Below are 27,199 nucleotides of genomic sequence, written 5' to 3'. Positions count from 1 at the left end.
GAATCATTTGGTCCACTATGCTGAGTATCAAATGAGTGTGCGCTAGTTAATATACACGAGTCTTTAAAACGGATCTGGCCCATTTAAAGTGATGACATTCAGTTTGGATGCTGCTGGGCTACCAAAGTGAATTAAACGTAGCACCACTAGAAGATCGCACATTAACAGAACTCTTGTACATACAAAGGATCAGTTCACCCAAAATGTTTTATAGGTTTGAAATCGGACACTGCTGTGAATGAAATTTAGTGCTTGATAGTGAAAACATGAAACATTACATTTTAAAAAAACTCAACAACAGCATTTCTTTTTACAATCAGGTGTCCAGGTTGCTTTGATGTTTCAATATGGGTACTGGCTGTTGTTACTTTGGTAGAAAACAGTTCACAAGGATTGTGCGTCATTATATTCTGCATCTGAAAAGCTCCCCACACACACAACTGAAAGGATGCTAACATGGCTACATACTGCTAAAGGTAAGGTAGAAAACATTTTTGGGAAGTGGGTGAACTGACCCTTTAATGATGAGTTCAGCAGAGGGTGTAGAAATGTTCCTCTCATCTGTAAGCATACACCAGAGTCAAACTAAAACAGGGGGCATCTTTTGTTCCATCTTTTTTTGTTGTTTATTAAATAACTAGAATAACCGTTTTAAGCGAACTTGAAAAAACTAGCTTCATGAATTACCAATAACCCTGATTGATCGCCTGTGAGAAACAAAGCGAAGATTAAATGATGGTCTTCCAAAAGTTGGTGCAGCTTCTCAGTTTGGCTCCACGTACGCTCACCGGTGGTCCTTCCCCTCTCTGCTCATTCCTCACTGTTGTCGTGAACATGAAGACACAGAAAGATGCTCTACTCCAGGGATTTGGCAAACTCTGCATAATCTATGTAGCCGTCATTGTTCTTGTCATCGTCCCTCAGAACATCATCAATGAGAGCAATGAGGTCGTCCTCCTTTATTGGCTGACTTTCTCCTCTCTCCTAGAAAGAATAGCACAACGAAATGCTGGACAACAGAATTCAGGCACACGGATTAAGTGGCAACATGTGTGGTGATAACAGAAAAGCGACAATAATTTTATAACTACTTAAAAATGTGTTTTAGTTTTGAAAAGCAGTTAGAAAAATCTAAAATATTTGTTAGGTTAAGCTTCTTAAAAGTGATGCTTTTTTGGTTTTCTGGGTCCATTTTATTTTTATTTCATATAGTTGGGTTTATTTGTTGGTTCTCAACCGGTCTATCCATCCATCCATTATCTATACACCGCTTAATCCTCACAAGAGTCGCGGGGGGCTGGAGTCTATCCCAGCTGACTTAGAGTGAAGGCAGGAGACACCCTGGACAGGTCACCAGTCTATCACAGGGCTACACTTAGAGACAGACAACCAAGCACACTCACATTCACACCTATGGACAATTTAGAATCACCAATTAACCTCAACATGTTTTTGGACCTTGTGGGAGGAAGCCGGAGAACCCAGAGAGAACCCACGCTGCACGGGGAGAACATGCAAACTCCACGCAGAAAGATCCCGGGTGTGCTCACGTGAACCGGCGACCTTCTTGCTGCGAGGTAACAGAGCTAACCACTGCCTGTCTGTCCTGATTTTGATGTTTTAGACATAAAATGCCATTGTTTTTTGTGGGGGAAAAAAAAGTGTCATAGTTAGCAAATTAATTCTTATTTCGTGAGGTCACATCCAATAAAATCTAGTGAGTTCATTCCCAAATTAATTTTTGTGCAAAATTTGATTGAAATGAAAAACACTTCAACTTTGTGAACTGCAGTTCTCCATGAAATGCAAAGTAAAATACATTTTGAGCTGAAGGTACAGTTCACATGATGATAGTGGCAGCATTTGGATAAAAGAATCACAATAAAGCGACCAAAGAAGCGAGATGTTATTGGTATTACTGGTATTTATGTCATGCGGAATTGTGCTCTCACTGCAACCGGTCGAGCCAGACGGCCAGCCTCCCTGAGCTGCTTCTACTAGTGGTTTCTTTCTGGTAAAAGGGACTCCTTCCTCTCCAGTTCCGCCAATATGCTGCTCATAGTGAATCTTTGGATGTCTTCCATTGTGCATGTATAATTTTGTAATGCCTTAACATTCAAATTACTCTGGTACATCTACACAATAAATAACTGTTGGGTCTTAATCTTAATATTTACACTTGTTTGGGAATTTGTCAACACCAATTTTATTTCTCTACTGGGGAAGCACTTTGTCTAAATGATTTTGTTTTTATTATGCTTGATAAATACGCTAATTAAATAGCAGCGACATAATTCATTGCATGTGCATAGTTACCTCTTTGTGTACATGTGTGATCGCTGTGGCGAGCTCCAGCCCATCTAGCAGGTTGTTTCCATCATAATCGTGCATCTTGAAATAGTGCAGCTGAAGCTCCTGGGGTGTCATGTCTTTCTCTGGTTTGTCTATCACTCCCTCCAAATGCTCCATGATGTGGCTGACAGCAAAGAAGTACAAACACACACACACACACACACACAGCTTTTGATTACACAGAATGGGACCATTGCTACTGACAGTGTTCAAAGTTCAGTCCTGACTCATGTATCAACATGGCAGAGCGCCCGCTTCGAATTAGGAGATATCACTCACTCTTTGTCCTGGACCATGTTTTTGTCTAGGCGACCGTGATGGGAGACGTGAGCTGCACTTTCTATGATTGGAGGCGGCTGCTGCTGCTCCTGGGGGTGGTGGTGTGGATCCACCTGAGAGTGAACGCACAGCAGAGAGCAGGACAGAAGGAGGAGCAGACGCCCCCACTGCACACTACACCTGCCACTCGTCATTCTGCTGGGAAGAGAGACAGACGGGATGAACAGCTAGAGACACAGAGACAGCAAGTTAATCCCTGCTAGTGTGCTGGATTCTGTAAATCTATGGTCGATATCATCTGTTGCATTCTCTGCTACTGCATTCTATAATTCAGTTTTCCATCACACTTTCCATTCATACATCCCTGTGATAAAACTTTTTCACATTGGTATGATCTTCTGAAAATTTTCCACATAACCGTCTAATTGGAGCAACAACTGTTTAAGAGTTGGCTGCATCAGACAGTAACGACATAATGCTACTAAAGAAGATAAATCTGTGGTCACAACTTGATACCATATGTTTATGTAATAGTTAGAGGTTCATTTTCATGGAACAACAATAGACAAACATTATATACACTACACGTGCATGGACATCGTTGTTCTTTTCTGTATCCTCAGATGTGACATTATTATGCTAGCTTGGTTAAATACCCCAAATGGACGCAAAGATTTATTACCGTTAGCTTAAAGCTAAAATAAGATTTGCTAGCACGAAGCTTCCTTTCAGGACGACACTAAAATGCCATTGTCCATATATTACGCAAACTTCTCCAATATTTACTATGATATAATTAGTACAAATACTGGTGTAATACATACTTTCAAACGACTTGTATCTTCGCCTGCGTCCGTGAGCAGTTGTGTTGTTTTAGTAGTTGGCTGGCAACAATCATCAGTCAGAGCTTTTACGGGCCTCGTGGGTTGCCGTAGACCCGCTTGGACACGACAGCTCATTGTGATTGGTTGGAATTATCAAAGAGTATGTACAGGAAGCGAGAGAGTACCCTCCAGTAGTTACCGAAATTTCGCTTGAGAGACGATAGTTTCAGACTTTTTAGCGGCTTTAGACAAAACTTAATTTTATTGTACTCTGTAATTATCTCTGCATATTGTTAAAGGATACATAAAAAATAATGATGCAAGAAAACCCACCAAGAAACGGCTAAGTGGCTAAATAATTCACGTTATTTGTTTTGTACGTCATTAAGCCGTAAAATAACTCCAGTAAATTAGATATCACTTACACAAGCTAGTTCTTAGTTTAGCCGACAAAATATTCATAATTACATTTCATTAATACGCGGGTTTTCAATAAAGCACAATCATTTTTCGTCGTGAACTATCTTTACAGGGAAACTAAGTTCGTGGTGACTCTTTGATTGGATCAGCTGGGGGGAGCGGAGCCGCCGCTCAGCTGTCAGACACAAACTGTACAGAGACACGCTGTGTAGTGGACGTTTCACAGAAGAGGGTGAAGAGTCGCTCATGACAAGCAAATGTCAACTTTCCAGAGGGAGAATGACGCTCCTAAATCCCTGTTCAAGATGCTTGAGGTTTTTTTTTTTTTTAATGTCATAAAGTAGCTGATGTAGACTGTCAGTAGTCAGTGACCCTTGTTCCTCTTGTATCTCCACCCTGTGCTGTGTTGTAAAGGCTAAATGTTCATTCTGCTGGTGGATTCCTGTGATTCCTCTCCTTTGCCCCTGCAGTTTCCCCCAATGAAAAATGTCATTTCACTGTTTATTGTGCATCCATTGATTTGCACAACCCTGTGCTTGATAAAGTCCAGTTACATGTCACAGTGACTGTCACAGGCTGACAGATGTATTATTTTGTAACTGAGCCAGGAGGTTAGCCAGCGTTGGCCTGCCAATGTGCTGAACCCAGATCAGGGAGCAAGCCAAGCAATTACAAATAGTGTTTTTTTTTTTTTTTCCTCAATGAACTCATTTATGAATTAAAAGAAGAAAACGGCACCATGTATACACCCTGTATGTTTACATGTATCCTGTCTCTATTAGGTTGCACACTGTGCTTCAGTAGGACCACAGCTTCCTCCAAACTGCTGTTTGTTAAGCCCTACCTGATCCAGTTAAAGTGTTAACAGAAAAAGATTAGGGACATGGGTCTTAAGAGGGAAGACTACCCTTCCTTCAAACTGCGACAGATCAAGCCCTCTCAGAACGCCACACTCATTTAAAGAGGGGGAAAAAAACTTCTGACAGAAATGCATAAAATTATAAATGTAGGGATAAAAGCACGCATGGCAATGAATCAGAGTCAGAATCAGCTTTATTGGTCAAGTACGTGTCCACAAACAAGGAAGTTGACTCAGTTTTTGCCCTTGGTCTCAGACTAAAAACACACATGCATGTAAACAACAGGTTAAAGAAGAAAAAAAAAAGAGCCCGTGTAGAGCTGTATGTGGAAGAGAGCATGTTGAAAGTGAACCAAAGTTAAGTGCAACTGTGCAGATTCTAATGTCAGCAATAAATACAGTTATTAGTGACACTATATATAATATATAACATACATGAGGTCAGTGGATGATAGTGGAGCAGAGCTGATGGAAAGGAACAGGGATTTATTTTATATAATGTGATCAGAGTGTCAAAAAGAGTTATTCCTGCCAATGCTTACTGATTTAATAGTTAATTAGTTTGATGGTCTGTGTGGGAAAAAAAAAAGTTTTGTGATTTGCTGCAATATTCATGATCACTGATGCATTGTCTTTAAATGTGTTCTCACTGCAGATCCACAGTCATACATGTAAATATCTCCCTATACTGTCACAATAATGCAACACACTCACTGACAATTAAAAGTCCTGTTGTGCTGCTGATGACTTTATGCGCCTGTAATAACCTCCACCCCACTGCCCAGCCCTCCTCCACCTCCTCCTCCTCCTCCACCGCACTCAAAGATCACACATTTATTTCTCCTGCTAGTCCGCAGTTACTCCCATCGTGTCCGGGGAGTACAGTCACCACCGGGACAGAGCGGCCATGGCATCCCGGGTCTCCTTCACCCAGGTCCGGCTGGAAGCGGACCTGGAGCGCTGCCGGGCCGAGTGTCAGTGGGACAAGATGCCGGCGATCGTCGAGCAGATGACGGCTGCGCGCTTCCACGAGGACGGTGAGTGACAGCTGGGCTTAGGTGCACATGGAGGCTGAGGTGTGTCTGGCTGTTTTCACAATACTCACTGAGATAGAAAGTAAAAGAAAATTACATTAAAAGAGAGAAAAGATCAGATTAAACCCTGTGGGATTCTGCCAAAGGTTGTTTAAATTCCACATGTTTTACTGGGAGCTTCAGGAAGTTGTTGCCAGAGTCAGTAGTTTTCATAAAAATCCTTGATGTTGTAAATGTTTTGACATTTGCACTGGAGTCACCAAATATTAACAATCACAGCATTTATTTTTTGGACTAATTTGGAAGAACACTGTGCGAGAATCCTGAAGTGTTAGTCCTGGTATTTGTTGTAGTGCTGGGATCACACTGCCCACAAGTTGGACCTTGGACTCAACAAGATAGAGAGGCTCACTGTTGTTGAATGTTTCCTCTACAGATCTATCCATAAATAGTATTAACTGTCTTATATGTGTCCCAGTGGGTCAGATCAGGGGTCACAGAGGGGTTGCAGATGGTAGTAAAATGTCAGGTGGGAAGTTTACAGTACACACATTGAATGAGTGTGTGTGTGTGTGATCAAAGCTATTGCACGACCTTCCACATGCAGGACAACACCTGCTATGGCTCATGCAAAACAAAAAAATGTTCCAATAGACCATTACCTGCCTGCGTTTATACCCTTGACATCATTCTACATTGTACACGTCCTCAAAGAAATGCAAACACACTTATCATTGTGTGCCTCATAAAGCATTGCTCCGGTAAGTCACTAATGCACCTGCCTCCACCCCTCAAGTCAGCAGAGTAAATACGGGTTCAGGTGACCCGGCTGCTATATTCTGCTGTTATTGTGCTCACGACCGGCTGATGTTGCAGAGCTGCCTGCACACGCGCTCAGGTGTTAAATTAATGTGGTGTTACTGCGTGCATGCGTGGTTCACATTAGATCTGACGGCGAGTGTACGCGGTGCATCAGGAGGGTTGGCTTTAGATTACAGATAGAGGAACTTCACAGCAGCTAAAGCAATAAGCAGTTAAACTTCCACCCAATAGTAAATCAGTAAAAAAAAAAAAAAAAGCTGCAGTAGGTGGTGTACTCTGCATTCTTATTTCCTTTTAGTTTCAACTGTTTGTCTTTGGATCATTTACAGTTCTGTGACGTTGTGATGGAGTCTGGTGTGATGTCAAAAGAGCAAAAATGGCTAAAGCACACCACTAGTCCTTAATTCCACTGTCCTCAAGTGATCTCATATTTTCTACTACAATTTGGGAGTTTTAGTCACCCAGGGGACTTATATTCTTCTATAAAAATAACTCTTATTTCCAGAATTATATTTAAAGGTACCCTGTGGAGCTTTCTTGCAAACCAAAAAATGTATGTTCCCATCCAGCTTTTCTGACCAGAATTCATCATGTGTGTCCTTAAAGTCTAAGAACCACATTGCAGCTTCTACATTACATTAATGCGATGCCTACTTTATAAAATGTGTTGTTCACTTCCATGTTTACTAGTATTCGTCTTCCCTGCCTTTGGTGGCTCAATGCTCAACAGAGCTGCAACAATTCATCAAAATAGTTGATTAATTGCCAACAATTAAAAGTAATTGCCAACTGTTTTGATAGTTGATTAACTGGTCTGAGTAACTTTAAAAAAAAAAAAAAAAAAAAGTCAATATGTAATCATTTTTGGTTTCTTTCCTCCTTAATGACAGTAAACCGAACACCTTTGGGTTGTGGAAAAAACAAGGCATTTGATTACACCATCTTGGACTTTGGGAAACACTTACAGACTTTTTTCTGACTTTACAACAACAACAACAAATAAATTAACAGATTAATATATGAAGACAATAACTGTTAGATGTAGCCCTACTGCACACAGATAGCTTTTAAATGGGACTTTTTTTTTTTTTTTTTTTAAGGCTCACAAAAGAAAAAACAAGAATGAAATACTTAGCAGTATTAAAATTTCAGAACTGTATTTTTAACCTCCATTTTAATACAATTAAAATTTTCAAAAAAAATTACAGAAGAATTAATGTAAGATTTAACAACAAGAAGAAAATGGTCACAAGAAAAAAAGTTAAAAGGTGATATAAATAATAAAATAGCAAGAAAAAAAATAAAATAAAAATAAAAACTCTATTAAAAGTGCAACAGAGCATTTGAAACATCCAAACAGGTAAAACACTCTGGATCTTGCAGTGTTGCTGCTGGATGGTTTCAGTGGCAGGACATTTAAACAGCAGTAACATTTTCTGGCCACATGAGGGCAGCAGAACCAAGCTGCCACTGCAACCCTTAGCTACATCAACTTTATAGTCGATGTAGCTAACATGTTAGCTAACACTGGTTTACACCACCAGTGCTTATAAAGAATGTATTTTTAATGCTCATTTTGGAGTCGTATTTCTATCCACCTGAGTGTAAATCTTATATATGAGATGTCCGTTTAGTTTTTTTTTTAATCTCCACTGACTTCTGAGCCAAATTTTTGGCTACTTAGCTGCTACACGCGCCACTGTTTTTACTAGCTAGCTAGCTAGTAGGTAACTGTAGCTTCCTGTTGTCAGGGGCTGCTCGCCTCAGTTTAGCCTCATATATTAGCATAAGGACGAGGCTAAAATACTTACCATTGTTCGCATATTGTTAAGATGTTTAGCCTTAAAATGAATAAAAAATAAATAAATTCTATCCACTGAATAATCGAAGCAAGATTTTAAATCATTTCCCAAGTTGTATGTCCCGCCAAAAACCTCAACTGATAACAGAGAGAAAAAAAGAAAGTGTTCTTTATGCAGTAAATAAAATATTTCCAGGCAGTCATAAGAGTCTTCAAGATTTTGAAAGTACCGTCAGAACAACCCAAAGTGTTTTAAATTACTTTATGAAGGGGAACATTGCCATTAATTAGCTTTAAGAAAAGTGGTTCGTGCTAGCTCTGTGAGGACAGTCGTGCTAATACACGAAGGCTAACTATGGCTAGGTGATGGCCACAGTAGTGTTCAGTGGGTTTATAGAACTTTTTCTGTAATAACAGTTGCAGAGGTCGACTGTATCTAAACAAAACTAAAAGATCTTGGCTGGACAAGCAATGAGCTGCAACATGTTGAAATTCTCATATAAACGCTTAATTTCTTTAGGTTCAATGTAATTACTGACCCCTATCACAGTCATCCATTGTTAACCTCCTGAACTCAAAGCATTTTCTACCACAATATAAAGTCCTTCGCCTTTATGCAAACAGCACAACCATGGCTAGAAGTAGAGAGAACTCAGAAATGTCTTCTGTGCAGTATGACGTAGCTATGATGCCATTAATCATCCATCCATCCATCCATCCATCCATCCATCCATCCATCCATCCATCCATCCATCATGTCTACACCCCTTAATCCTCACTAGGGTCGCTGGAGTCTATCCCAGCTGACTCAGACAACCAAGCACACTCACATTCACACCTACGGACAATTTAGAATCACCAGTTAACCTCAACATGTTTTTGGGAGGAAGCTGGAGAACCCGTAGAGAACCCACGCTGCATGGGGAGAACATGCAAACTCCTCGCAGAAAGATCCCGGATGTCCTCACCGGGATGAGAACTGGTGCTAACTACTGCTCCAACTTGAGGCCCTGCCATTAATTATTACAGTAAAATTGATTTTATTATTGATTTGAAAAAAAGGGAAAAAAACTGAATCAAGATGTACAACGTTTTTCATTGTGCCCACGGGTGTCACCAATATTGGAAAAACGGTAGCAAGAGGCTAAAATACAGCCATTCCTCATACTAGTAATGTTCAAGTGAGATCTTTAGAATAAAAGTTTTTTTCTGATGGAGCTGTATACATTTATTTACCCTCAGAAAAGTTAAAAGCAGGTGGTTCTGTCTGTTTATACAGTTTCTTGCTCTGATAAATCGTGTAATTTTTGTTGATTTAAAATAAAACCCACCAGTGAGTTTTTGGGGGTTCCGATAATTAATATAAAAATACTGTTTATTGCTGATTGGTCTTCTTCGCCTCGACACACATAACATTCATCACTCTCGTCTTATTCAGGCGGGGCTTTAAATGTCTTTTGAAAACAGAGGAAATTGCAAACCGAAGAGGAGGTTGATAACAGGAGATGTAATTACATTCATAACATTACAACAGTTAATGACATGATGACTTCTGGATTCCGGAGAGAATCGTAGCTGGTGAGAGGATATAAATGTTCAGAGACAACCTCGTGTAAGGGAGCCTGAGTGAGTTTTCTTTTATTACTTGATCAATCCTCTCGCGCTGTACCTAGAAAACCTTTATCTCAACAGTGTAACCTCTCAGTTTCTTTATTGCAACATTGACTCTTTCCAAAGTCTGGGCTCCAAATCGTTAAATAGCTCTTACTGTGGTCATAGGCTGAGACACGAGCTGCTGTTTATCCCCCACCTTCCCCAGAGTGATGGGTTTAGCCTTGGCTCTGCTGATAAAACGAACTCGCAAATATGTCAAGTATATCAGGGCATAAACACTTCTTGCAGAGTTGGCCCCTGAACACTCACACACACAGAATGAAAAAACTAAACAGGAAAGCTTTAATCGAGTTCGTGTATACACTGAAACTGAGACTGCCTACTGGACACTGGCTGAATGTAAGGCTCAGTCAGACCAGGTTTCTCTCCCACATCTGTAATATCTCCATTCAGAGTAGGTGGATGGGAGTGTTTATCATATGATTACAATGTTGAAGCTATTTAAGGAAAGTATGAGGGAAATGGAAACTGCAGTTTCTAAATAGACCTCAGGTCTGAGACATATTTGAACTGCTCTCCCTGTGCTGGTGGTGCTGTTTTTAATGGACTGAGAAAGGTTTGCTTTGGCTACAGAAACAAATGACCTGTGACCTTGAGCTCAGACCTACTCCAAAAAACTCCCTTTGACTTTTTCAATCCCAACCCCTCAGATGATTACGGGACGCTGTTGATGGCCGAGGCGCTGCTGGAGGAGTGCCTGCAGGAAAACATGGATCTGTTATGGAGCTCCACACCATTGATGGACAAGACCCAGCCCAAACTGAGCAGGGCTAAAGGCCTCCTCAACACCATCCTGAGCCGAGGCCGTCTCACAGTCAGTCTAATCTGGGTTCCTATAGCTTCCTTTCTGTCTCTTTAAAGCCTGTTTGACCAAATAGACAAAGTACTGAAATCATTAAGCCTCAAAACATTGAAATCTTTTCTACAATTCCATTTCCAGCCATTCATTTCTGTTTATTTCAGCCCAGGTACTTGAACGAGGCTCTGCTGCTGATGGCCAAAGTGCACTACGTGCAGGGTCGCTACCGGGATGCCCAGGGAATGTGTGCAAGGGTGGGACTGGAGGAGTTGACGCAGGACGACCAGCCGGTCTACCACCTCCGCCTGCTGGCCGAGGCGTTCGTGATTAAAGGTAGCCGTCATCATTTTATTGTTCCAGTTGGGACCATCAACATGGCACACATTGTAATATTTCTTGGGAGCATAGCATCACCAAAAACCCAAAGGGACAAAAATGTACAAGGATTTAACAAACTTCCAACAAAGTTATATGAAAGAAAAAATGAAGGTGAACGGTCAAAATATGATCTTAATCCTGAAGGTCTTACCTGTTGCACGGACTGTAGTTCAGCATGTGCAGACTTCTTGTGCAATGAGGGATTACAACAGATATTTTCGGTGTACTCGCCCTCAGTTTTACCTCAGAAAGTGGTTCAGATAATCTTTCTACTCCACTAGTTTGTTTATATCTCGTCTGATCGTCTGCCAGCTCCTTTCTTGCCCCACTGGACTCAGCAGATCTCAGCAGTTACTTTGGTGAGAACAGCGTTAGCAAAGAGACTCACACATCCAGTGTTTTTGCAGGTACACCAAAGAGAGGGTCAGTATTCTGCAGAATAAAAAAATCCTGCACACTGTGTTGAATGTATTAAATGCACAGGTATCTTTTTTTTTTACACTGTACTGTACATTCATGTCATTCATGTTGTGAGACTAAAATAATGTCCCGACAACACACACACTCAGATGGGGAAGGGGGGCAATGATAGACCTGGCAGGAAGCATGGGGGTTCATGGCAAAACAGTAAATAATTTGGACAGCACAGATGCAAATATACAGTCATATGAAGAAGTGGAAACGCGTTGGCTTCTATTTGGACAAGCAAATGTTTGATCCTTTTTGAAACATTGGTTACAGAATAAGGTAGTCTCAGAAGTCCATATTGGCTCCTTTAGCAGAAATAACTTCTTGTGGGTGTTTTACATAATTATCAACCAGTCTCTGATGTCCCCTGGCTGAAAAATTTGACCACACTTCCTGTAAGGTTTCTTCAGTTTCTAGATGCCGGTTTCAAATCATATCACCACAACATTTCAACGCCATTCAAATCTGGGCTTTATTTTCTTGACGAGGTCATTCCATAACCCTCAGTTTCTTAGTTTTGAGCCATTCCATAGATCTGATAGTGTGCTACGGATCATTTTCCTGTTGGAACGTCCACTTCCTGTTGACCCTCAACTATTGGACTGATGGCCTCACGCTATCTTCAAGCACTTTATGATATGATGCAGAATTAATAGTTTGAATGAATGACTGAAAGCTGCCCAGCCCTTGAGGCAGCGTAGCAAGTTCAAAACATTTTCATCACCATGCTTCATAGTTGGTCTGAGGTTTCACTCCTGAGACGTGGCCTTTGTTCTGCACCGAACATCTCTACTGTTACTGTGACAAAACAACTATATTGTTGATTCATCTGTCTGGAGCACATTGTTCCTAAAGGCCTTCTCTTTGCCTTTATGCTCCTCACAGGTAAACATTCATTTTTCTTCAGTGTTCTTTTTGAACAGCAAAAGCTAATCATGCATGTCAAATTTGTGCAGTCTCTTTCTAATTGTAGATGCAGCCCTTTAGCACCAACAGCTGCAGAGCTACCTGCAGACGCTGTGATTAAACTTTGCTATTCTTGGGACAATTTTTTTGCAGCTGCTTCTGGGTTGAATTTGCTGGGGTGGCCAGTCCTGGACAAAGTGACAGCTATCTGAAGTGTTGTAGAGGATTTCTGTTGCAGTGAAATAGGGCGGCTGTGGCTCAGGTGGTAGAGCGGGTTGCCCTCCAATCGCAAGGTTGCCGGTTTGATCCCCCGCCCCTCCACAGTCGAAGTGTCCTTGGGCTAGACACTGAACCCAAAGTTGCTCCCAATGGCAGGCAGCACCTTGCATGACAGCTCTGTTGCCATTGGTGTGTGAATGGGTGAACACACTGCAAAGTGCTTTGGATAAAAGCTCTATATAAGTGCAGACTATAACCGTTAAATAATTTGGAGATCGTTTGACTTCCTTGTCAGAATCATAGGCATCCACATCCTTTTTTCTGAAGGTTTTAGAGTGCTCTTGAGAGCTTGGCATGATGATGCCATTCATTTTAATTGCAAAGAGAGCAGCAGACACTTGATGTGAGAAGGTTTTGGTTCAGTCTTTGAGGAAGGTCCAATGATTGGCACCTGATGTTGAACCCCTGATTCTAATTTGATAGATTTAAAGGTGTGATAAATGTGACTGAGCTGTTTTTTTTAAAATTAATCTCTGTTATGAAATGACTATAAAATGTCAGTTTTATGTGTCATTTGTTTCAGTTTATCACCCTTATCTGAAGGCAATGTTTCAAACAGGATCAAACGATTGCTCTTTCAGATTGTGATAAAGGCCGATCATTTTTAACATGACTGCGTGCTGGTGATGTAACTGACAAGCTGATTGGTTTCATACTGTTCCAGTGTGAACATCTGAGTGTGGGCAAAAGGCAATGAAGAAGAACTGATTGCAAGCAGGTTGTGGGGTTTGTTCCGATAGCAACACTCGCATTCTTGGCCACACTTCACACTTAAAGCAGTACATCTAACCTTCACATGGAGGCATTTATGTTATTACATTCCAAAGCTGTACTCAGAGTTAAGTTTATTCCTCAGTTTGTGATGTTGTCAGTGAGTCATGGTGCAGGTTTTAGGACCACCACTAATCAACAGAGATGAAAAAATTTAAATGTATGACATGTTGGATTCAGCATGAATATTATTATTCATGTCCAAAAACTTTCACATATACCAAACTCTTCTTCTTAATGAGACTGATGAGATAAATGCTGTATATCTGGCTGTCAACGGAAATATGTAGAAATTCTCAGAAGTTCATTAGCTTGTTAAGACTCATGATGAAGGTCAAGAACTGTCAGTAGGAAGTGACTTATGATGATAAATAAGCTTTTTTTTTTTTTTTTTTTAAGTCTGTTTCCTGCAAGAGTTTATTTATATCTTTTCACTTCAAAAATATACTGTGCTCAGGGGTGGTCAGATGTTTGCATACAAGTGTTTATTCTTTATACTTTAAGGAACCAGTTTTCATACTTTAAAATATATATCAGACAGAAACCAGTGAAAATAATATCACATGATGTATGTTCTATGTTCAGTAGATCTACATGCTTCTTTAATAATTGTAAGTGCACCTCTCAGCTCGTGATTGTTTCCTGTGAAACTGTATGCTTGGGCCCACTTCTCTGTCCAGAAAAATCATCTGAGCTTGGTTCTATCTTTGTGTGAGTGATGGGATGTCTTTATGAACCAAGCTTCTCCTGGTGAACGATAATAATCCCCAAAATAGTTGCAAGAAATACATCACACGAGTTAGAACTTGACTATTTGTTAATCCTGCAAGTATGAGTGTTGGAACAGACCTGTTGTTTTAAAGACTATTTGCTCGCTAGCACCAAAAAGAGGACAGAAATGTATTCAGTATGACCTCAAAGGTGCATATAATGCATTATGGTGGGAAACACTGACGTATCAGAGTGTTACACATGAGACAAATACTGACTAACAATACAATCATGTGTCAACAGCACATGTGAAGACTCTGAGTATAAAGACTACTCATTAAATGTGAGGCTCCAACTTTTACGCAGCTTTTAACAAAAATATCCCAGCTTCATTCACCTACAGTATATCAGATGAAGGGTTGTGTTACCTATCGATGACTTTGAGGTCTTTCCTACTTCACAGTTTACATTTACAGCATGTCTCCTGCTGTTCAGCCTGGACCTTCAGTAAGCAGAGGCAGCGCTCAGGACTGGCAGGTTTCCTTGAAAAACACCAGAGGCAGGACTGAACTGCTCCCCGCGTACATTTCCTTGATGATCCAATTCCTAATCCCTTTGCTCGGAGTTATTACAGCCCTAAAATCACAACGACCTTGTATGGGGTTTGGAAGTGGAAATGGAAGGGAGGCGGCGAGCTGCTGAAATCCAATCTGTGGACACAAATGTAACACGGCTGGAAAACATCAGCTTGATTGGGCAGAAAGTTGTGTCAGTAACCTCGTGGTGTTCTTGTTGTGTCTTAACCTCAGCTTGTGAATGACGCTGATGATGTAAAAGGGGAAATGTCAGAATTTGGCCCCCGTCAAAGACAAACCTTTGAGTTTTTTTTACCTAACTGTCCTGAAGACACTTTTGGGAGTTGGGATGGAAATTTTCAGACGAACAAACACTATAAAGACCTTCTGGGAACACATTTACTAGTCTATGTCTTGACAGATTTCTATACAAATTCTGATTTTTAAACATATAACTGGGAGTCATATGTCAAGGAAGCAGTTAGTCTCAGTGTACACATACACACAAGCTGTCTCAAGTCCAAAAATGCAATTTTTTAAATAGCAGATTATTTTGGATTCACATGAAAACGTGCTTTTGCCAGTCAGATGTTTTCTCAAGCATTTTTGCCTATTGTGACACGCTGAATACTGGCCTTATTAGAGGTCAAAGATCACATTCACAGAGCATTACAGAGCACTGGATAATCTTGTTTCACTCATCGTCATCATCATCATCATTATGTCATTATACTCCCTGTTTCCTGGTAATCGGACATGACCTCATGCCAATGGAACCCAGGAGAGTTTTATTATAATAACTGTCAGATTTTGATCCCTTTTGATTGTTTTGAATCCCACTGAATGATATTTACAACGGACTGTTATGGTGACTTGAGAAAACAGATCATATCCTGTGAGGGCTCCATAGCTCCTTTCCATGTTTTTCTGAGTATCACTTATTGCTGTGGGAATGAAGTCAGATGCGAATATTTGGATGATGATGTCTTGGCAATTGGCAGCTGTCTGCTTATTTGATTTGGCCTGGCGTCTGGCCTGAGGCTGCTGTCCATCACAGGCCTCCTGCAGCCTAGAAAAGTTTCTCCTCCTGATTATTTGTACCAATAATTCGCTGACATCAGGCCGAGCATCTGGAGCTCCACAGCCCTGTTCACTGCTTTCTCTGTATCCATGCATCAGCACTGCATGATCTGTCAACACAGTCTGAGAAACAAGAAAGCACACCTAATAAATCTAGAAATGTAGAAAAGAAGATCAGCTTCTGTTCGAAGGCAATCATTGTCATAAGGTCATCATGATTGCCATATTTTCCTTGATTAAGCTTCACCTGATTTATGTCAAATTTGACCGGATATTAAAAAAGTTAAGGGATCACTACAGATATTACAATCTATCCTAAAGGAGACAGACTGACCTCAAACGAAAAGTCAGAGGTTTTAGTCATTTTGAATAATCGCCTGTAATCGGCAATAATCAGTGTCTGCACAAAGTTACGTCAGAAAGCATCCAATACATGTCGAAATATTTCCGTCTGGACAAAAAAGTAGTGTCCTGCCAAACGTTATAGCGGTGTTACTGATGCTGCTAGAAGTTCCTCATAGCAAAGCTATTTTTCAACAGACTAAGCCCATTGAAAGCAGCTCTGTTGTTTCTTCCTTTCTGCCCTTTTGTAGTTCATGGCTTTTGGCTACAACGCAAGGAAGTGAAATACAAATAGAAGTCTATTTATTGTTGTATGGTGATGCATCCAAACAACTAAAATAACCAAGATGAAAACAGGGAAAGCTGTGGAGCCAAAACTACAATGTTCTACAAACTCAACTCCAACCATGATGTTTACACTGTTGCAAGCTTCTTTTATTTTGCCAACATTGCTTATCTTGAGGATTTTAGTATTGCAGTTGTAGACGGATTACAATATAATGTCCAAAATTAAATCTGCCACTGCCGAGATATCCCCACCTTTAGTGTACAAACGTCCATAACACTGGATCTAACATATCCCATAATGCAGCTCAATAGGTCTACTGCATGTTCATAACTCCATGTGTCCAGTTTGAAATGTTTCTGATGTACAGTAATTCAACATGATTTCATCCAGTCACCCACAGCTCTCACGTTTTCATCTTAAAACTACCTGCAAACTATAACCATATCCAGTTAAAGCAGATGGAGGTGGAACTCTTAACCTTGGTCTCTACTCATGTTCCAGGGCTGTCTCTGGACCACCAGACAGTGTCGGCAGTGTCTCGTGTTCGTCTTTCAGAGAGAGAGGAGGAGAGTCTCTCCTGTTACCTCAGGGCCTGTGATGCTGCTCTGTCCTACCTGCAGGAGCTCGATAAGGTGGGCTTTCGTATTTGTAGAGTAAACATGGTGGGTGTGCATGTTTCTATTTAGGTTTGTGTTCATGTAGCGTCACTGACACTCAGAATAGAAATATACGTGTATATCTGAATTATTGAAGGTGCAGCTGCTGTTATAGAAACCTGCTCATGTATTTGCTTCCTGTTCATGTGCTTCGGTTTACTATTTATACTGAGTTCATTTATATATTTATTTTTAGTTTTTCTCTTCATGACCGTGTTTATTTCTGTGTTTTTTTTAATTTACAATTTCCTACTACAAACATGTAGTACATAGTAATTATTTGTGAGTCTGTATGTGTCGTGATACACAAAGGAATATAGAGCAGTGATGCACTGCACTGGATTTGTAACTGATATCCAGTATGTCAGTATTTTTCAACTTTGCCAAGACTAATAGATGCACATAATTTTTCCACCTTATTGCAGAGAACATCAGGCCTCTCCTGTGGTAGAATTAACATTATTATCTATTATATGGCCCACTGACATAAAGTCCAATGCTTTTAAAGTGTATACATTCAGTGGAGATAGTCAGAAAAGTACTTCAACTTCTAAAAAGATGCTATATTTATTTTTATGTAACTAACTAAAAATGTTTTTGGCTGATACTGATGATGATGATGTGGGTATCATTGTGCATCCCTGATGAAGAATTGTTATAAATGGCTACCTCTTGCTCACATTTTTACACAAGTAAAAGATGTGAATACTTCTTCCACTTACTTTTATCTGACTATCATGTATCTTCTGTGCAACTGACAGTCTCATTTATTCTCATGGTTTTTTTTGTTTAACTTTGTATTTTCAGATTGTCGCCACAACGCCCCATGCAAAGACAGCCAAAACCAGTCTACTTCCTTCACCTGTTGATATCGACCTGGGCTACTTCCTGCAGGCTGCACTGCAGAGTGCTTATCTGTGTCTGCTGCAAAGAGGGTGAGTCTACCAACCATGCAAGCAAACAACGTGTACACAAACATGCAAACAGGATGTCTTTTTATATGCCTGTTCTGTAAAAGTGTTTTGCTTTCATAGATCTGGCTTTATCTTCAAATTTTACAATATTTGGGCACTTTGGTACGGTTACAGTTTCCATTATTCTTATTCTTATTATTACTATTATTATTACTAAAGTTGTGTTGGTGTTGTGTTGTTACTAGTACAACAATTTCCCTGAGGTACCCTACCAAAGGGATCAATAAAGTTCTAATCTAATCTAATCTAATCTAAGCTAAATGATGCGAGAGAACAAAAAATGCTTCCCTTCAATATCTCTGATGCACACTCTGTGACAGCAAAACACCCAAAAGACATACTGATACTACAAGAGACCAATTCAAGCAAAAGCTTCTGAGCAGCACTGGGCCTCAGTGTGGCAGAGATGCATTCTGATTTGTGACCAGCAGGTGTCAGTGCTGCTCTTAGACATAGAAAGTAAAAGTAATTTCAACAAACGCTGGGCTGTGACGTTCGCTTTCTCACTGCAGTAATCCATCCTCCATGAAGGCTCTGATGTTCAGTTTTTACCTGAATTTGTACCATAAATAAAGCAAATAAGTTGGGCAAAATATTAAGTAGTACTTCTTGTAACTTCTATTGTTTACATGGCAGGCCGTGACCCTGTTGTGTTATTAGGAACCTCCTATGGTTCTGTGTTTCTGCCCCACTGTAAACAGTGTGCTATTAACAGTGTGTTATCTGCATATCTGCAGTCCTCTCAGCTGTATTACATGTCTGTCAGGTTCTTCTTCTGCGTATTTATTTGTGTTGTAATGTTACACTTGCACAGCCTATACATCAAAGTCATATACACCTACTGTGTGTGCGTCTCTTAGTCATCTTGCGCAGGGTGCTCACCAGTTGCGTAGGGTGCTCAGGGTGGTGGAGTCACGAGGGTCTCAGAGCTTCAGGAAGGTGAGCCGCCCCACACACACACACACACGCACACACACACGCACACACACACACACACACACACACATCGCTTCAGTATCACATGGTACAATGCAGTCTATCACTGCACTCTGTTCCATGACTTTACCACTGTGATAAAATTCCCGCCGCAGTCCATTTATGTGAAACTAGCTTTACACTAACACCTTATGCAACTTCACTGGCCCTCATGCAAATTTTAAGAAAAATATTGGAGAGAAAAAAAGAAAACACAATAAAAATGTAAGAATTAATTTGTCTTTTTGCATATTAAGTAAAGGTTTCAGACTGGTGGGAGAAAGTTTAAAGGTGCTCTTGTTTTTTTGATTATTTCTCCAGTATTGATTATATGCTATCTTCACTATTGTTATTTAGATTTAATATTTGAACTCTTTCTGCCAATCTATCCAGGATTTATGATATTAGTCTTCTACTAATGCACTAATACAACATTTACGCATTGTGTTTACATCTAGTCTGCAGCAAGGAAACTAGCAAAAGTGTTGCTGAGCTCTGTGAGTGAGGACAGCTACTGGCCCCCGCTGGGCCCCCCACCCTCAGCCTGGCTCAACAGAGAGGGAGCTGCCGCCTCCAAAGACGCCATCTACCCCACTGTTAAACCACCGCAACGTTACAGCACAGATTGGTTCGTATTATCTCCGTTTCAGTTTGTTTCACTAGCTTTGTTTTCTGAGCCATTTTATGTTTCAGTCTGCTTTAATCCTATTAAACCTCTTATCCAGTCTGTTCAGTACTCAGCGCACTAAGTGAAATTGCTTTACCCAAGCTAAACACTTAAGGAGGTTAATGACTCCTGTTATAGTGTTTTGTTACTCCACTGTATCAACTATCAATAGTGCACAAAGGAGTCGTCTGTAGGTGTCACTTTCCTTTATCAAAGTCGTACTTTCAGCCCCATCGCTTTTGTTCAGGTTACCGTCTCGCCATCATCTTGGAGTACGTTGATGGTAGAATCAAAGTTTTCCGTGTCACAAGGATGACTCTCTTTAAATCTGACTAGATCACCATGGCAACTTATGCTGCACAGTTAACCTGCTTCAGAACAGGTTCTTTTCAGAGTTTTGGATTTCAGTCAGCTGTAAGAAGCACTTCGCCAAATCCTTTCCTTCTTTAGCAGCGATACAGACTCTCAGCTGAGAGAATATATTATATCTGCAAACGTGGTGAGAGCCGTACATTACTAATGCTACTGAATAAAGTTGTGCAGGTACAGTAGCACAACTCTATGCGTTGCATTGCCATGGGAACCTGCATCCATACATTCAGTCGGTTATGCAGAACATGCATAAATATGTTCTGATACTTTGTCCTACGCTGAGGTTGCTTTCTACCATCAGGATTGAACTCCAAACCCTCTTGCTGTGAGGTAGCAGTGCCAACTAATGCACCACTGTGCCACCTCTTATTTAATTGCAAGGGTGAAATTCAAGTTTTTTTTTGCTCGTTAACATGTTCATGTAGTGTGTTTTACATGCTAGAAGACACATCATGAGCGAAATAATTAGTCAGTATCACGGCTGAGCATTTCCACCTTCAAACTGTAGTGTATTAATGACATTCTCAAAGACTCAGACTTCCAAAGTTTCATCCATAACGACCTGAAGGCACCAATCCTGTGTCAACCTGCAGGGTGGAACTTTCTGTATCACTACTCTGTTTCAGAATCGTGTGGCTGAATTCCTCCAGTATTACAGCTTCCCATTGTGTAGCATACAGCAGTGTGTTTGAGCGGAGTTGTCGCTGAGCTGCTGTGCTCGAGCTGCACCAAATAGCAGAGGTGTGGATGGAGACAAAGGCAGGAGTTTAGATCTCCATATTGTAGAAGAAACAACAGTGTAGAGTTACATAAAAGCCATTTTGAGGCAGGAAGGTCTTATTTTTCTACTTTTTGAGGTCTAACTGTGATGCAGAGAGATGATACAGGAGTTTATATTAATGCCTGAAGGCAGATTTTAGGTAAGACAGTTCAATACCTGCTGGTACTTTATAAGGCCAGTTTGTGAGTAATGTAAACAGGTGACACTTGTGAACTCAGTCGTTCGAAGTCAATTCTGTTGTGAAATAATAAATAAGGGATTAATCATGTGTTGTACATAACAAATCAGCATAGCATAACAGGACCTGGCACAATGCAGAAAAATCCCTTGCCCAGACCCATCAGAGCAAACTGGTTATCTGCATCAGCACACTAAACTCTATTGCCGCATTGTTGCCTCATTTCTACATTTCCCTCTTTGCAGGGATCCTGCGCTCGTTGCTCAGGCCCTGCGAGCCTTACTTAGTCACCGCCACATGACTAATCCTGCCCACACTATCATAAGTGAAGATCTAAATCCATGTCTGAGATTAGAAGGAGTGGAGGAACAGGAGAATTCACCCTGAGGAATAGCTGTACTTCAGTATTGTTCGTGGCTTTTGTCATCGTTTACCTCTGCTGAAAAGGCCTCGCTGGTGTCTGGTAAACGTGTCCTTTAATAGGACACGGAGCCGACCGGAGAGGGAAGAGGAGCAAAGAAAGTGATGAATGGGAGAGTTGGGTTGGAAGAAATGAAGGAGCCAGTGTGTGTGACATCTGAGACAGTGCTGTATAGTGATACATCCAAGGTGGTCTGTGTTGTGTTACAGCTCCACAGGTGAGACAGTAACCAGACACTGCCGGCAATCTACCTTTGGGCAGGCTGAGTGTGTGTGCGAGTGTGTTTGTGTGTGAGTGAGTGGTAACTCTGTTCTTGGTACTATTTCCTGTTTTTTTTTCTGTGTCCTGGCAGTTGCTTCTGTCCTCAGGACGTGGTGGAGGAGGCTGTGTTGCTGCTGCTCATCACAGAGTCCATGGTGAGACACACACACACACACACACACTCTCTATCCTCAGCCTTTTTTGCTTTCAAAGCACAAAAGAAATATATGCTTCTTACTGTTCCAACACATTTCTCGGAGGGTTCTGCAGCCGACACCAACAGTCGAACCACCTTTTCCTTCCATAGTCTGCCTCATTCTGCTCCTCTTCCTCACCCTCTTCTTCATTCAGTGTCTCTGTTCGTCCAGGCCAGTGGCGAAGCAGTGATCAGTCGTTTGCCTGACCAGGCCGAGGCTCGTCAGGCCAGCCTGCAGGATGCCACCTCTGTCTATGACCTGCTCACCATCGGCATGGCCAGGAGGGGGCAGTACGCCATGCTGTCTGAGGTGCTCAAACACACACTCACATGCCCACACACACACACACACACACACACTATGCTGGAGGTCTGAAGGGGGGAGAGCAAAAGAAAGCGATGAGATGTGTTAGTGAGAGCTTTGCCTTTGCCAAACTTTTTAATGAATGTCCTTATCACTTTGAGCGCAGGGATTATGTGTCTTTTTCTCTCACTGCCTCTCAGTCTTTTCCTCATCTCTCAGCATCCCCCACACTGTCTGTCTTTTTCTTCTTCCTCCTCTTTTTTGTATCACCGAATTCCTCCTTCATTTTCGTACTTAGTTTACATGCTCTCCTAACCCCCACCCCCTTTCCCCAATATGACCTCTACCCAGATGTGGGAAGTTGGGGAGGCGGAGGTCAGAGGGGTTGTCTCAAATTAGGTTTGTCCACCTGTCTGACTGATTCATAGATAGCATCAGTCATCCTATAAGGAAGACCACACACACACACACACACACTCATGCACACTGAGGTAGTTCCACCTACACCAGTGGATCAGTTTGCTGATATACGAGCCCAGTATGGGCCATTTATTTAAAATTAGATGTCATCCAGTCACTGTCATCCATCTTTGATGTCATGAATAAGATTCACTTTGATTGATTGCGTGCTCACTGTAACATTAATCAATCAATGAGGTATCTGCAGCAAGGCCTAATATCATTTTTTAATTTGATATCACACAACTATGTTTTTATATTATCATAATGCTGGATTTTTACAAATCTTTTCCCATCATTGCAAGAATATTATTCAAGGAAAATGTTTGTACGGAAAACAAACAAAACACAAAAACCCCAAAACCACCAAACCACAACATGTGCTACATTCAAATACAAATTTACTTTAATCTAGATTGTCCATTGTCTTTTTCGTCACGTCGTTACTCGTCAGTTGATAATGAACAGAGATTTCGTTTTAATTTTTGCTGTCAGTACTTCTTAAATTTACATTCTCATGATAAATTAGTTACGGAAAAAAGGGTCGTCAATGAAAATCTGTAAAAAAAAAAACTAAAGTACTCAATCCCCCCAAACAAACAAAAAACCCACCCGAGTCTTACATTTGTACATATTATAGTTTGTATTACTGGGTTATTAGTGCTGATACAATGATGTGTAATCAACAATTTATTTTTCTGGTTGGGCCAGGAGCTGATATAAAGGACAGGTTCATAAGTTTTCAAATATTTCTTAAAATGATAGTCAGCTGCCTGTTTGAGCTTCAGCACAGGTTTTGCTTACTGTCGTTATTCCCTCTTTTTTTTTTTTACTAGCGTCTAAAAGATCCCGCCCTACAACTCTTTGGAAGTGACCAGAAACAAATCCACAATCCTTGTTTTGTGCACAAATGTATTCACAAGTTTATCTAAAGTTAATGAAAAAGCTTCGTTAGACAAATCAAGTTGGTCTTTTCCAGAGTTACAGTCTCCTCCACAAACAGTGTTTCCTAGTGGAGCTGCAGTGCAAGCACAGCAACAAAAAGAGGTGATTTGATACTAAAACGACTGCAGGATATCCACTTACTTTGTCAAACTCACACCCCTGCAGCACTAATTTCGTTTCAAATAAACTTTCCAATGTTTTTTTTGTAACAGAATGAGGACTGTACTTTTGTGCATTGTCTCATGTTGCTTTAAATAGAGGAGCATTAAGATGGGCTCCTTTAATGTCCACTATATTTAATATGAATGATTACAGAAGAAAAGAAAACTGACATTGACATACTTCACTGATCATTGTTTTAGGACAGACTTGAAAAAAACTGTGAACATATTCTTTCAGTACTTTGATGGGTTGTTTGGTTTTTAATATTTAATTAATATTTTGGATGATAATGTGTTTGTACGTAAATCTTTATTCTAAAAGTAGGTGTAGCTTCTAAGTAAATATAAAGAGTTTAATATTTCTGACTAAAGTTAAACATGAAACTAAAATACTCTAAATACAGTACGACTGTACTATAGCCTGTGTTATGTCATCTTTGTGGTCACATAGAGGCGCCACAGTGTGATATAAACACAACTCTGACATTTCATAATTTTGACATGTTGTCATAGCAAACATATGATCACACTGTTGCCTGTTTACACATCCAGTACACATAAAGTTTTGAACATCTCTTTACCTGGTGAGTGCTCTACTATGTTCTCCAGCTGGTCTTCATTTAGGCTGATGTTTGGTGCTGGCCAGGTAGTGGACGGTGGGTTTATCAGAGATTATCACTGAAAATAGTTTGACAGAAACGAGGGTGTCTTGCATATTACGTGTAGTCATTACAAGGATTGTTAATAAAAAATAAAAATGGTGCAGCTTTAAGTACAGCAGTTAGGCAATACACTGTATAACTTTTCACTGCAGTTTCCTAAATTACACTTCAGCTATAGCCTACTTCCAGCTCTCCACATTAACCCCTTTAAACAGGGGTTAAATAGGGATTTGTAATAGTTTGGGGCCTGATTTAGCAGGGTTAACAAGGTTCAACGGTGCTATGTAGCAGCAAAGACAGTTGCAGCTTCACATGACTTTACAAAGACCCAACAACCATCCTTGATACAATTCATTCACACTTCAGTTCATTTGTTCACTTTAGAAAGATCTAATGCCCATTCAGAGCTACAATTAGCTACACAGTTCACACTCTCTTATTTAATTGGAACCCACCAAGGTTGATAGTGTACGCTTTGGCTCTGCTCAGCACGACATCTTTGTCTGCACGTTACATGGTCAGCAGCTTTTCTAACAAGTGCATATTTAATGATAATATCAGCTAGTTGTTTTTTCCTGGTTTAGCTCACTTCTGCATGACTGACAACATCTGATTGAACGGCGCTCCACGCCATCCTTTGCTCGTCCACACACACATCAATCACATTATTATGTACTGAAACAGCGCACAGTGGGTGGTGAGTGGTGATTGACAATCAGTTTCAAGCTAGAAGAATGTGGCCAAGAACAGTGGCTATTCAGTTTTATAACTGCACAGAGGAAAAAAATTAATAAGTAAATTTAATGCCACCAACTTAGTCGAGGTTCACCAGCCAAGACTCTCCACTTACACTTCCTGCTCGTACAAAATTGCGTAATGAAAACATATTTGTGCGGCTGTGTTTCTCTTCCCAGTGTCTGGAGCGAGCCATGAAGTTTTCATTCAACGAGTTCCACCTCTGGCACCAGCTGGGCCTGTCACTCATGGTGGCCGGGAAGGTGAGCTCATTTCTCCTTAAATATCAGCGACAGACCCTCACACCCACTCCATGCCACACCCAAAGGAGACATCCATCTTCTGCCATGTCTCTGTCCTGCACACCGCAGTGCTCCTTCCTCACCCTCATGTCCACACGTGCAACAAATAGCATTCACAGCTAAGTGTTCACTCTGCTTAGAGGAGCAGATACGTTGAATTTTACTAGATCTGGACAATTCAGATGTTGCTAAATAACATACAATAGAAGTGCCAGATCGACTTTTTCAGTGTAAACCAGCTGGCGTACAGTATATGGAACATTTGAATTGTATGTCGGCTACATGGCAGGCAAATGTTGAAATCTTAAAAAAGGACATTCTTTAAATGGGAGTCCTCAAAAGGAGCTGGAATAGTTCACAGTTCTCTGTCTCACTGTCCCTCTGTGTGTGTGTTTATGTGTGTGTGCGCGTATGTGTGTGCGCGTGTGTGTATGTGCGCACCGATGTGTGTGACAGAAAAATTGATCTGGGTTGCGGGATAAAGTGACACTGCAGATCAATGGAGGACTCTAGAAATAGGCTGCTCCCTAGAAGGAGAAGGGGCCGCCTCAGTGTCGTCAGATCCGCTTCTATTTAGGGCCAGTCGTGCACATGTGTGTGTGTGTGTGTGGGTGTGGGTGTGAGTGTATGTGTGTGTGTGTGTGTGAGCACATGCGCGTGTGCACGTGGTCCATTAATGATTGACCTACATGTATTAAGTGACTGTGTGTCTAAATGGGTCTATTAGGGCTGTGTAAGGACAGTTGATGTGTGTTTGATACACTCACTTAAAAGCGATCCATGTCATCTGTGGCTGCATGATAAGTAGCTGCTGTGTGCACATGAATCACAATTTGTCATTGACATTTCCCTATGTGTGTGTGTGTGTGTGTGTGTGTGTATGTGTGTGTTTCACAGGGGGTTGGTGCTGTGTCCGTGTTTAAAGAGTGTGCAAGGATGAGACCAGAGGATCCTTCATTGCCTCTGTTGGCTGTTAAAGTCTGCATTGGTCAGCTGCACTGGGTGAATACACACAAACATCAAACTTGCATATGATGCACATAACACACACACACACACACACACACACACACACATCTCAACTGAAATCCAAACATACAGGACCAGGATTGTGAGCCTGAGGCAGTTACAGAAAGGTTACTATATAATTATCTGTTCTGCTGTCCTCTTGCTGTGATGCTTTTGCACTGCATTTCCCAGAGATACTTGTTGCTGCTGGGATTGTGTGTGAGTAGGTTTCTGTAGGTGGAGCTGTTTTCCTTGTCTGTTCAGTCGTGTGGAGGCGTTTACAGTAGATACAGAGTAGCAGATGTTTACATCAATGGTTGCCACTCTGGGATTTAACAAGGGATCCCCAGATGAAGAAATCAGAAGATGTTTGAAATGATGAAGCAGAAAATGATGAGAGCATGTGCTGCTGGTCTTCACATGGCACCCAAACAGCTCCGACTCCCTGGAGGTATAGACTCTATAAGATCTCTGAAGGA

At 40.9% G+C, this 27,199-nt stretch overlaps 2 protein-coding genes across 4 annotated transcripts in view; one reads left to right on the top strand and one right to left on the bottom strand.

The window, feature by feature from the left end:
* Positions 1–602: 602 nt before the first annotated feature.
* On the bottom strand, positions 603–3,541 carry mcfd2 (multiple coagulation factor deficiency 2, ER cargo receptor complex subunit). Of its 3 annotated transcripts, none has more exons than XM_008306413.1 (4): positions 3,456–3,541; positions 2,632–2,829; positions 2,317–2,476; positions 603–984 (listed from the first exon to the last, which is right to left on the bottom strand). In XM_008306413.1, exons 2-4 carry the CDS (start codon positions 2,823–2,825, stop codon positions 856–858), a joined length of 483 nt encoding a protein of 160 aa, XP_008304635.1. In that variant the 5' UTR covers positions 2,826–2,829; positions 3,456–3,541; the 3' UTR covers positions 603–855. The 3 variants fall into 3 exon arrangements, with proteins under 3 accessions (XP_008304635.1, XP_008304636.1, XP_008304637.1); XM_008306414.1 differs by having other exon boundaries at positions 2,632–2,858; positions 3,456–3,538; XM_008306415.1 differs by having other exon boundaries at positions 2,632–2,826; positions 3,456–3,531.
* A 591-nt stretch (positions 3,542–4,132) lies between these two features.
* The window catches only part of ttc7a (tetratricopeptide repeat domain 7A), a 63,557-nt gene continuing 40,490 nt past the window's right edge, over positions 4,133–27,199 (top strand). The window contains exons 1-12 of the mRNA XM_008306412.1: positions 4,133–4,189; positions 5,585–5,771; positions 10,716–10,879; positions 11,029–11,197; positions 17,165–17,295; positions 18,127–18,254; positions 19,154–19,232; positions 19,727–19,896; positions 22,040–22,103; positions 22,317–22,454; positions 25,590–25,673; positions 26,610–26,714. Coding sequence (XP_008304634.1) covers positions 4,133–4,189; positions 5,585–5,771; positions 10,716–10,879; positions 11,029–11,197; positions 17,165–17,295; positions 18,127–18,254; positions 19,154–19,232; positions 19,727–19,896; positions 22,040–22,103; positions 22,317–22,454; positions 25,590–25,673; positions 26,610–26,714 — 1,476 coding nt within the window. The remainder of the gene's footprint in view (positions 4,190–5,584; positions 5,772–10,715; positions 10,880–11,028; positions 11,198–17,164; positions 17,296–18,126; positions 18,255–19,153; positions 19,233–19,726; positions 19,897–22,039; positions 22,104–22,316; positions 22,455–25,589; positions 25,674–26,609; positions 26,715–27,199) is intronic.

This window comes from Stegastes partitus, unplaced genomic scaffold, assembly GCF_000690725.1.
Source record: "Stegastes partitus isolate 25-593 unplaced genomic scaffold, Stegastes_partitus-1.0.2 Scaffold3653, whole genome shotgun sequence".
NCBI lineage: Eukaryota > Metazoa > Chordata > Actinopteri > Pomacentridae > Stegastes > Stegastes partitus.
The sequence above is the reverse complement of the archived record's forward strand: the minus strand, read 5'-3'. Positions and strand labels throughout refer to the sequence as shown.